This window comes from Egretta garzetta, unplaced genomic scaffold (genome assembly GCF_000687185.1).
Source record: "Egretta garzetta isolate BGI_Z169 unplaced genomic scaffold, ASM68718v1 scaffold715, whole genome shotgun sequence".
NCBI classification, from domain to species: Eukaryota; Metazoa; Chordata; class Aves; order Pelecaniformes; family Ardeidae; genus Egretta; species Egretta garzetta.
In genome coordinates this window covers 374,497-386,622 of record NW_009259787.1, presented here as the reverse complement: position 1 = coordinate 386,622, position 12,126 = coordinate 374,497, and the positions used below count along the sequence as shown (strand labels likewise).

General features: G+C 38.4%; 1 protein-coding gene across 1 annotated transcript in view; it reads right to left on the bottom strand.

Moving 5' to 3' along the window:
* Positions 1 to 2,499: 2,499 nt before the first annotated feature.
* Positions 2,500 to 12,126, bottom strand: part of LOC104126930 (TLE family member 1, transcriptional corepressor) — a 71,180-nt gene continuing 61,553 nt past the window's right edge. The window contains exons 13-18 of the mRNA XM_035895033.1: positions 8,132 to 8,381; positions 6,103 to 6,350; positions 4,135 to 4,282; positions 3,620 to 3,770; positions 3,102 to 3,178; positions 2,500 to 2,938 (exon numbers count right to left, since the gene is read on the bottom strand). Coding sequence (XP_035750926.1) covers positions 2,831 to 2,938; positions 3,102 to 3,178; positions 3,620 to 3,770; positions 4,135 to 4,282; positions 6,103 to 6,350; positions 8,132 to 8,381 — 982 coding nt within the window. The 3' untranslated portion in view covers positions 2,500 to 2,830. The remainder of the gene's footprint in view (positions 2,939 to 3,101; positions 3,179 to 3,619; positions 3,771 to 4,134; positions 4,283 to 6,102; positions 6,351 to 8,131; positions 8,382 to 12,126) is intronic.

Below are 12,126 nucleotides of genomic sequence, written 5' to 3'. Positions count from 1 at the left end.
ATGCATCCCCAAGTTTTCAGACCCAAGGCTTAACAAGCAGGTCTGATTGGGGAAAAAAAGAAGTAATTTCTTAATTACTACCAAGAAACATATGGTACATTGATTAAATTCATTCACATGCATAAATAATGTCCAATTCCGTAACTGCTCTGACTCACTGTGTATTCTAGAAGCTAACAAGAAAAGATAAGGTATTTCATGATTTTTCTGACACTATGATTTTGAACCTCCTGATTGCCAAGAATGTGGTCTTACTAACAACCAGTACGTTGCAATTTAGAGTGGATCTATTATAATACACTTGTGCATATTTTTTTTAAAGTTACATGCATGTGTTAGAATACTTGCATTCTTGATTCCTCTGATATCAGTTTTTAAGAAAGGCCAAAGAACACCTATAAAGTGAAAGCCAATGCGATATTAGTTTGGAAGAAATATGAACCTTCCTAACTACAGTGAATTTGCTAGTGCTGCTAAACAAAGACAATGATCATTGGCAGAGTCAACATTGGGGAAAACTTCAATATGAAAACAGGATCAGCGTAAAAATCAAGTAACCTAGAATATACTCTTCTTTTTTTTAAGTTTCCCTTTTTAAAATGGCCTAGAACTTCACAGTATTTCAATGAAGCAAATATAATTATTTCTTTGAAAAGCCTGATGATTCTGCTTTTTGCCTCCCTATGTGTGAAAGGAACATCACCACCAGCTAAGCTGTCTGTCATTTTCATACAGATAGATATTCACAACACAGCAATAGACAAAGGTATAGATACATAGGGATAGAACACTAATTTTAAATGTCTAGGAAACCAGATTATCCTGAATGCTTAAAATTTTACATTCCAAATGCAAAGTTAGTGTATTAAGGCTATTACAATCCTAGATGCTATAAAATGGTTTCAGTAGAATGGACATGTAAATTGGAAAGAAAACGGATGTCTCTTCAGACTGGAAATTGACAGAAAATTTGTCCCCAGATGAGAAATTCCCTATCCAGTCAATGCATCTGTCAGTCAAACTTGTTTCTTCCTAGTTATATGTCTTTGAAAGAGCAGGGATATAGGTCATTGTCAAATGCTAGCAAAATGAGAAAGCACCTCTTCACAGATGAGTCTTACCCTGTCTGCCAGTTTGTGTAATCTGAATTATTTATTCAAAGATATCCTTTTGTTCATCTGTACTCTCCATTAGCAACTGAAATTCCAATTAAATTACAGAAGGTAGGAAATGTATGGCCCTCACTGGTGCTAGGTTTGTTTAGCACACGGTGGTAGAACTCAATCTGAAAAAACATAGTTAGAATAAAATGTACACATTCTCTCCTCATCCATTTCTCTTGAGTACATGAAGAAAACTTGATTTAAAGATGCGTAGCTTTGGTAACTGGCTGCTTAGCATGGCTCTTCACAGATGTCACACACTGATGTGACAGTGGAAAGGACTCAAAGACTGCTCAGTATGAATACATAGAGCCTATAGACCTGCGTAACATGGGACACTCAGGAAAATTAATTCTAATTAATTTGTACAGTGGATTAGTTAAAAATCAAAATATTCCTTTGTCAATATTCTCACAAGAAATTAAGAAGCGGGTTTAACTTAGTTTAGGTTAATTCACTTCACTTTCAGTCCTGCAAGTATTTAACATTGTTTAAGCGATCCCCTGTAAAGCTCACACTTTTGGTAATTTAATTAAATTTACCTGAGTATCTAAGTATAGACTAGACATTAAAAAGGAAATGGTCATTAACTACCACTTCTCTCTAAAATACGAAGGATGTGACTTATCTAGCTTTGTTTAATCACAGACATCCTCAGTTAATGAATAAAGGCTCTGATGTACTTAGTTGAAATGTAGTCTTGCATGAATTCTGTTCAGCTGGGGGAGAAAGGAGAGGGAATTCACCTCTTCCAGAGAAATGACCAAATGAGATATGATCAGGCACATAGTACTGTATCTGCCAAAGAACATATGCATGGGACATCAGAATAAACTTAAAATAAACTGCACAACTTTATGAAATGTTCAATTTTTATATTTACACTATAATTAGTACAAAATTGCCTTTTAAGTTTTCTGTAGCACAAGACAGTATCTACTGGACTTGATACCCTAATATGTCAAAACAACTACTTTGAAGTATGATAAAAGAATCTAGGAAGAGTTATAAAGAATAAGACACCATTTTCAAACTATACATAGTGTTTGCTTTTGCTTCTAAAAAGGTACTTATATCCCCAAAAGTTTTTTAATTTTAAATAAGCAGGGTGGGCAGGGAGGGGGCAGGGGGGGAAGACTGGTTGTTGGTACTAAAGCCTTTACTGTAATAAACTAAATATATTTACAATTTATACAAATGTTTGACCTTCAACAAAAATACAAAAACATATCACAAGATGCAAAACCAGGAAACAAGTTCATCTGAGACATCACTGCTCTACACAGGACAGAATGCAACTTGAACTGCAAGGAACAGAAAGGTATTTATCCCCCATATTCAGGCAAAGAGAACAATTTGCATGAGGTCACAAATAAGAAAAAAACAAAAGGCTCCAACATTCTTCAGTAGACTCGGCTTTTAAAAACTACATCAAAAACCTAGGCTACATCTGTCCATCTTGCCTCTGTGTTCCGTTTGGTCCACGCAGCCAATATTTAGTTGCTGGATGTTGCCTTCTATTTTGAAAAATCGGAGTAGTTTCATAGCAAGGTCTGGAACCTCAATACTTTTGTTCCTTTTTAAAAGGCAAAAACCTTTCTACTTCTACAATTAAGAACAATTTTGGCCCAGTTCAACTTCTAAAAGTTATATCCCCATCATATTTTTCAGTAGATAACTTCATAGACTGTAGCCTTTTTGTCTCCAGAGCCAGTGACTATGTACTTATCATCCACAGAGATGTCACAGCTAAGCACTGATGAAGATTCTTTGGACTAGAAGAAAAATAGAAATATATTACATCATGAAAAAAAAAAAAATCTGTTACCCTCATCTCAGCATCCCATTCCAGGTAGATCACATAGGTGAAGATATCTGAGTCCACTCTTGGGACTCCGCTGTTCTAGTTTTTATCTTTAAAAACATCATCATCCTCACCTGGAAGATACTGGCTCCGTAAGGAGTTCTCCATGCATTAAGAAGATTATCTTTCCCAGTACTCACAAACCATTTACCTAGAATATAAACCAGAAGGGCTATGAAAACATATGAAACAGATATCTGTCAGATTTTCTGTTTTCAACTCACATCTATGAAATCTGTTAACTAATTACCATTATAAAAGCTCTCACCACAAATCAACACAGCACTTTTGCTTACTATCAATGTGGACACTCGTGCTTTTACAGTGTTACACACTAGGAAATCCTCAGACTCTGTAAGTAGAAGTAGCTTTTTACAGACAAATCAACCCTTACAGCAGCCTTTAGACAAATGGATGGTTGTTTGTAGGTAAGTATGTTTGAATTCATAAAGCAGAGATACTTATGCATAACTTAAGAAACTGAGATACTAAGTAGGTTTTGATTACCAAATGAGCTATGACTGTGTAATAACTAATCAGCAAAGCATGAATTAGAGCCCTGACCTCCAGTTCTGTGTTCAGGGCAACTTACCACAGTAAGCAAACTTGAGTGACAATACACAACTCTCGTGAAGGTGCAGTTGATATTTGTCTGGTTTATTTACATGTAGCACTTCTACGTTGCTGCTCTCCATTCCCACAGCTAGCCATTCACCAGTAGGACAATAACCAAGGGAAAATATCTGAAAATTAAACCACATTTAGGCTTTTTATTTTTTCTACAGATACACTTTTTTTTTTACAGTGTTAAATTAATTGGGAGAGGGAGAGAGAGAAGGTTAAGTAAAATTCATGTAGTTAAACAGCAAGACTGCTTGTTCAAAATTTGAGTGACTAAATAACCCTTGTTCTTACCTATTAACTTAGAAAAATAGGAAAAGAGAGTAGTGGAAGCTAAACACATGAAAACTCTAAAATACTGCATTGTTAGCAGCCAAAAGGAAGAGAGGGAACAATCTCCCAGTTGCGCTGGCCTCAATCTCAGCTTTCATCTTAAATGTTTCACTCCCACCACCCCCTCCTGAAGCTGTAGGAAAATCCAGTTACCTGTGATGTGAAGTCATGCTGTTGTAGCTGTCTCCCCTCTCTCAAGTCCCAGGATCTGACAGTGTTATCCAAACCTCCTGTCCAGAGCTTGGTACCATCATTAGAAATGTCAATACAGCTGGCTCCGTCTGTGTGGCCCTGGAATTGCCTGATAAAACAAACCAGATTGAATAATGATTTCCTGCCAGAGCTCAAGGTAAACACTGTTGTGGTGTTAGTTTTGGACTCAGTATGTGTGTGTCATCTCTTCTGTGTCTGCTGATGGGCAAAAATCAGCCCCTCCCTCTTACTGAGCATGAAATACAACAGTATTACAAAAACATTTTCCAGGTGCTAGAGAAATGAAATTGCATCACGGCTAGCTGAACAAAGTCAAATATTTCCTATTAGGTTTTGAAAAGAAAAAAAAAAAAAGAAAAGAAAAAGCTTGTGAGAACATTGAAGTGCAGTAACTATAGTTAAAAGCACTAAGGACAACTCAGACTAAAACAAGTGCCAAGGGAACAAAACTCCTCCAGTTTCAGGAAACAACTTCTGTATTTTTCTTTGGCTGAAAGTCAAGATGATAAATAATAAGCAGAGATATTAACAGGAAGGGATCCAGATAGAGATCCAGAAACGCAAGCACTGCCGAGTCAGCAAAGTTGCATTCTCTGTGGCAGGAGATCACAAAAATCTAAATGGTGCAGTTTGTTTTAAAATCTTCCCATCAGTAATTCTCAGCTTTCAGCAACCAGAAGGTCATCTCAATTCTAAGAGCTGCCACAGAAAGGTCATGCAGCACATTTTGTTTTGTAGCTCTGGTCTCAAAATTCCACGCATTATCAATTAGCAGTATCAGCCAGCAAGTGGTGGGAACACCTATAGCAAACATTTGAAAGGCAAGACAGTCAGAGATGGAGAGAGTGCACCTTTACAGAGACTAAGCACGCATAGGGCAAATTGAAGGTTTAAAATCTTCGTTGACCTGTAAGTCCAACAGAAAGTAAAATTTGCATTCACATTAATATGACTCTCTGCACATAAGTTTAGGCTAATTATTCATATACAGAAATTTTATTGAAACCCAGCAGACTAAGCAGACGCTTCAGTGTCTGTGTTCAAAACTTCTAAAATATCACCTTTCCCAATTTAGGCTCTCTCTTGTCATAATATTGTAAGCCACCACTACTTTGGTAAGCATAAACCAAAACTTATCTTCTAGTAAACCACATAGCTAGCCGCTAAGAGCCATTTCACACATGGCCCTATCTTTCTTTCACTGTCATAGTGCTAATGCCGAGTATTGACCTGCCAGACACTTTAATCTTCTACTAATATATTCATTAATCAAAGGTGTAACAAAAGATATCAAAAGTAATTTACATGGCAATCCATTCACTATACTCTTTGCAACCCATTCTGAAAATTTTAGAGATCAAATTCCCCCCAAAACCTCAAATACCTTTCTCTCATGAATGACCAAACATCAGTCCTTTATGCTTTCTTAAAGAACTGAGGGGATCCACACTTTCAACCTCTTTTGTAAGATTAATTTTACTACTTATCATCACTACATAAGAGCTGAAAATTCTCTTTATTACTTAACAAGGCTTAAGACAAAGGAAAAGAACAAACCTCAAAGAGTTCCCTAAAAGGTATGTTCAGTCTACATCAATCACAAACAAGCAGAAATGCTGCTTGTAGAAACCTGCAGACAAATCCCAACTAACTGAAACCCACAGGAACTGTTACAACAGACTGCACTAGGTACCGACCAACTCTTTAGGCCCTGAAAGTGCATCTTCCAAGACTAGGCTGAAGTTACCAAAACTAGTTTCTGCCTAACTCTGGTGCAAACTGCACTCTTTAGATAAGAAATACTATTTACTTTGCTGTAATGAACCACTCTTTAGGGAGATAAATATTTATGTAGCTGTCCAAAGAGTAACTTCTATTAAACTTTGCTGTAAACAAATAATGACTCACCTGACCAGCGTCTGATTGTGCAGATCCCACACTGCAATGTTCCCATCACTGCAGCAGGAAAAGCACACCTTGGAATCAGGGCTGATAGCCAGAGCGTAGCAGGCAGGGGCTGAGGATGTCAGCTCTGCTTTTATACGAGGAGTTGGTGCTGCCAGGTCCCATATGGATAATGTGCTGGCTTCCCCGCCAACTATTAGGGTGCATCCATCAGGCAGCAATTTACAAGAGCGGATGTAGTTATCTCTGTTCTGTACAACACAAATCACCTCAGTTATGTTAATACATGCCTGCCAATAATGACCACTAAGACAATTCTGACTGCATCCAAGTTTTACGCTATTTTTTCCATTACCAAAGTACTGAAGAGGAACCAGCAGATCCTAAAAGGTTTTAAACGCCTACTTCTCATCACTAACCAGAGACTGCAGCTTCAGAAATTAAACTGCAAACTCCTGTTGCCAGTCTACTCTGTTTTAAACCCGATGAATGGCAAGTCTCATTACACAAAACCAGGCCAAACTAAGCTTGCATTTCTGCAAGTGCACTCCATCATCTGAGGTCACCAGCAATAGAAATATTAAAGCAAATGACATTTCATTTGGCATTTAGGCAACCCTGTATGAAAATGCAGTTCAAGTCTCATGTCTTTCAAGTTTTGGAGGTTTTTTTCAAATACTAGTTTGCATTCATTGTTTTAAAGTTAAAATATTAAGCATTCCCATACTTGTCCTGGATTTATGTTGGTCCTTTGTTTTTCAACACGATTCTTATTGTACTTGTATTATTAGTTTCAAATTTGTGATACTACTGCTGACTGAGAGGCACTACAGGGGATCTAGAGGAGGGAAACATTTCAACCTTCACTTATTACAGGCTTGATTCCTTAAGTGTACTGGATGCCCATTGCTACATAATAGCTGACAAATAAACATGTTAACAGTTCTTTAGGAAATGAAGGGTTTAAATACATAACTCAAAACATACCAAAACACACCGAAAGAAGTAGTCAACAGCTTTCCTATTACTACTACTTTTTTTTTTTCTATTCACGGCAAAGGAGCAGTAAGTAGTGCAGTGGAAATGTTGGCTTAGTCAGTCAGCCATCACTGCTCCATAACTAAAATCAAGGCATCTAGGACTGTGCATCCAGACACATACCTGCCACAGAACAGAATACATATTCAACCATACTCTTATTACTACACAACTAACATAAGGGTAGCAGTAAATAAAGGGTGAAGGTTAAAAAAAACCAAACCAGAACAAAAAATCCACCACATTTAATTGGATCAACATTGAAGCTAGAATTATCTTCATTCAGAATATGTATTATTGCACTTCATGACATTAAGTCTTCTCAGCTAACATTTCACAAATGTCTATGCTGCTTCAAACATGAGATGCATCTCTTATTGAGATGTTAACCTGTTAGAGTTAGCTTTTCAGCTACCTATAGTACTGCATACAGTCCCTTTTCACATCAGCAGATGTGAAACCAACCAAGCAAAATGTGTAGGTTATGGATCACTAACAAAAGCATAGCAAGACTTAAAAGTGACCTTGCTACCTTGAAACATTATTTCATTATGTGGTTGCTACCCTTTTGCAACCAGAGAGGTTGTCACTCCTGGTACGAGTGAAACACGCAGGAAGGTTTTCTGCAGCCCTGCGTAAGCCAGGCTACTTTCCTTTCCTTTTATTAAACTCATGAACAAAACCCATCAGCATAACTGGGGGCGGAGGGAAGAGAGAGAGAAAAAAAAAGAGTCAGATTTGCTCTCTACTCAGAAATCTTATCTAATCTGTTATTTGACTCTCAGTGATGATTTATCCCTGAACAAACCAGCACTCTTCTCTGTAACTCCACCTGTTCTGTGTTAAAAAAAAAGGACAGTTAAATACATAATGCAGGAAACAGGACTGCCTGCTATTTCCTTGTAATGTGAACAAAATCCAGACAAGGACAGCTATTTCCTTATTGAGTCTCCAAGGATAAGCTACCCTTGTGCACAAGTTCCTGTTCACCTACCAGGCAGTCCAGCTGAGAGACAGGGCTCTTGTTGCCAGGCTGGCTGATGTCCCAGACCTTGACGCACCCCTTCCCACCCGTGTACACGTGTCTCGTGGGGTTGCTGATGGTAACTGCACACACAAATTCCCCATGGTTCGGAGTGTTGATCTGGCGGGCATGGCGAGGGATTCCTGGACCGATGAGGGCATCGGGAGGGAAAGGAACCGGCTGCATCTGACCATCTGCGGTAACGTGAAAGGAGTAGGCTCTTTCGGGGAAAGGAAAGAAGACAGAAGACAAAAAAAAATAAAGTCAACCAGTTACAGTGCTGTAACGCAAGAAAAACACAGTACGTTTTTATTTGATTTCTTTGTCAATCTTTTTCTCATGAAAATCAGAGCTACAGTGTCAAGTAATACAGGCACATGAAACCTCAGAGGGAGACACGGATTCACAATAGATATTTTCAGCTTGCCTCACCTAAAGTCACCGTGCAGTGGGGAAGCACATTAAATTCTACCCTTAACTCTATGGACCAAGGTCACGGCTGCTATCCCTCAGCCACGTGGATAATAAAAAGATCTTCCAGCTCCTGGTTTCTAGCCAGCAGTTCTGAGTTTCAGAACAAGTCCTGCAGCAGCAGTCCCTCACCAGGCACTACTCTTTCAGCCTTCTTCCACGAGGCTTGCACCTGTTGCCTTGCAGCGACACTAGAAAAAATCCAACTTCTGCTGTTTCTGCACCTTACCTTTTAACATCAGCACCAGCTGTGCTCACATGCCTCTTTCCAGCTTGTAACTAGCGCTTCAAACAGAAAATAGAAATGTGCAGAGTGGTTGCAGACAGCTTTCAGCAGAAAGGTGATACCATCTTCTCGTAGTTATGTTTTCTTGAGTAAGTATTTTGGAAAAGCAGAAAGGCTTAGTTTCCCAGGTAGTTTTGGCACTTCTCTAACACCTTTTATTTGTATTCAGTGCATGATTTCAAGTATATGGAAACTGAAGGTTGAAGAAGCGAATCCCAGCACTGAATAAAAACACTCCTCCTTGGGGAAAGTACATAACATTATTTCTTCATGTTCACTGTAATGTTTAAAGTCAGCTCTACTCAAAGACCAGGGCACAAATAGCAGCTAATAAAGGTTTCAGGTGCAAGGGGGTTTCTTTGTTTGTTTGTTTTAAATAATAATGAAAATACTACTGCAAAAGGCTACTTTTTGTTACACTGGTGAGTTCCTTTTTTGCTTCTTCTGTTTTAAGCACATCCATAGCTCACATTTTTGATGCTGCTGTTACATTAACAGCATTCTTCAAGGAGGCCAAAGTGGATAAAAAAAGGTGAGATATGAGTAACCCTTCTTCTTACTAATGAGCTACCGTCTCCCTAGTGATACCTTTATTTTTCTAATATATTCTTGTGTTCAGAATTGCCCTTTCTTTTCCAAATGTACTTTATCCCTCAGAAATCTTCAGTCACTGTAGCTCAAGTATTAGTACTGCATCCCTTTTCCAAGGATGCAACAATATATAATTCAACTGAATCTTCTGTTCTGAGCTAGTATTTTCAAAGTATTTTATTGCATGTTTCCAAATATTGCACAGTTTGAAAGGAAGGAACAAGCAAGATGCCTGGATCCATAACAGACTTCACAAAGTAACTGAATATGCCCAGGAGCAGAGCAGAAGACATTCCTTTAAAAAATGAGTGAGAAGTGGAGAGGTGAAAGAACTCTACAGTTCTTTCATACAGAAGATAACAGTGGGAAGAGTCACCCCATGCAGTATCACTGTTTTCTCAGAAGGGAAGGGTAAAAACTGGCTAACAGTAATTGCTGCTAAACAAAGAAGAAATTAATAGTGCCTATACATGCAATCCCTGTACCTCATTCATGTTCTGTGGTTGAACATGTGAGTTGAAAGCCTGCTCAGAGATTACACAGAAATAGAGGATGAACAAGTGCAAAAGACGACAAATCTTTTTGTCATGGAAATGTCAGGAATGGGAAATGCAAGACAAGAAAGGAAATGCAACATTCACTCCCTTACATGTATACAAGATGCACACAGTATATCAAATGTCTTTCTTCCCATGGGACCCTTTCTCTGTTTTTGCATGAAAAATTATAGATAACGGCTTAACTACAAATCTGTACAATTTTTATGAAGAAGAGTAGAGACAGGACTGTCCCAAAATAGTTATTCACTAAACAGATGAGACACAGGATGGGAGAGGAAGCAGAAGAGGAGTGGCAACAAGACTGCTCGAGGCTGAACAACTGCTCAGTTTCAGGTACAGAATCCAACTAAAGAGTCATAGCACTTAAGAGGCTGAAAAGCTGGGCCCCATCCTGGGCTCCAGATCAAAGTCAGTTGCAGAATATTTGTTAGTAGTCAGAGTACACAGAACTGCACAACTTTGAAGTCTCAGCCTGCCTTTGCTTTTATCATGGACAGAAGAAAAACAATTAAGCAAGCATTAAGCAATTTTTTCCAGCATGTTTAAGATGAATAATCCACTTGTACATGTTTTTTTTTTAAATGGCAGGTTACAGCGTAGATGTTCTCTTCAGTTCAAAATACCTAAATAATGGGTGTTTTGAAATGCTTCTGTGCATACATACAGCTTCTCAGTTCTTGCTGAGGTGGGGTGGGAAGAAGGCAATGGGAACATTTTTCAAGTGCTTCATGCATACTGTAGAATTATGATGACTCTTCTGCTCTGAAATGCCAGAGACTTACCCAGTGTACTTTAATCACGTAGAATTTTACTAGTATGCCTGTGTTTAAAGTGTGGTTGTGTAGATCATATGAGTAGTCTCTTTTTTTTTATCATCATCAGCAGGCATTTGCTTCCAAGACTTATTAGTCAGGACTCAGGATGACCAAGCCTGAGGCCCTAACAAACAGACCTGCGATAGTTTCTTACAAGTCAAGACAGCTTTTTCTACAGTGCAAGTTAAGAGCAATCCACTGTGTAAAGAAATGGCTACACATTGCCAAATCCCTCTTCCCCTGCCAAGACAAACACACAAAAAAGTAAATGTTCCTGTTTGCTTGAAGATGTGTGGCATGTCATGCTAACATCACCACTGTTGGCATACTTATGTGGTCTCGTAACTTGTATCTACTAGGTACTGTGGTACAACTTTTCATTATGCATAGCTTTTACTTTGAAAAAACTTGCATCATTTGCAAGATCGACACTCCCTAGACAAGGAAAGCTTCTGTCTCCAGCAGAACACAGTACTAGAGACAGTGGTGCAAACAACTATTTGCAGCTCAGTCGCTGTTGTCCTTGGCTACCTCTCCATCAGGTCACCACGACAGAGGGCATGCTCTGCTACTTCTGGGGAGGACTATACTTCCAAGTGCTACACCTACAAAGCTGCAGGTATACTTACATATGATTAAGAAATGACACAATTTTTAATACACTAGATATATTCACAGGCCTGAATTCTCAAAACTGACAACCATTTTGGTTGTCCAACCTTAAAAGAGACAACAGTAAAATCTGGTAAATTCTCAAGTTCTCTAAAGCTCAAGGTATTTCTTGGCAGGCACCCCTTGTCCACCCACCTTTCTTCTCAAAAAATTGTTATTGACATCTGAATTCCATTACACTGCAAAAATGTAATGCGCATTTTTGTCCTTTTACTATGATCTTTTAGAACTGACAGTGTACACCAGAAACTGCTGTTCAGCTTCTTGACAGTCACAGATTTGTGTCTCACTCTCAGCATTCTGCCTCTATGAAACGACTGGGTTCCATGATTATCTGTCTTTGGTCAAATGACTGTTAGCATTAAGATAGCCCTTCCTCATGGTGGGCTAACAACCAGGGAGAACAAAGAAAAAGTTCTTATACAATGCCATTACATTTTAACATAAAACAAGCTAAGTATGTATCAATTAATATGTAAATATAGACTTGTAATCAATGGTATATAATGTAAAGAACAGTTACAAGAAAAAATTGCGTGCCTTTTATCTAGGAAAGATCTGAGAAACAGT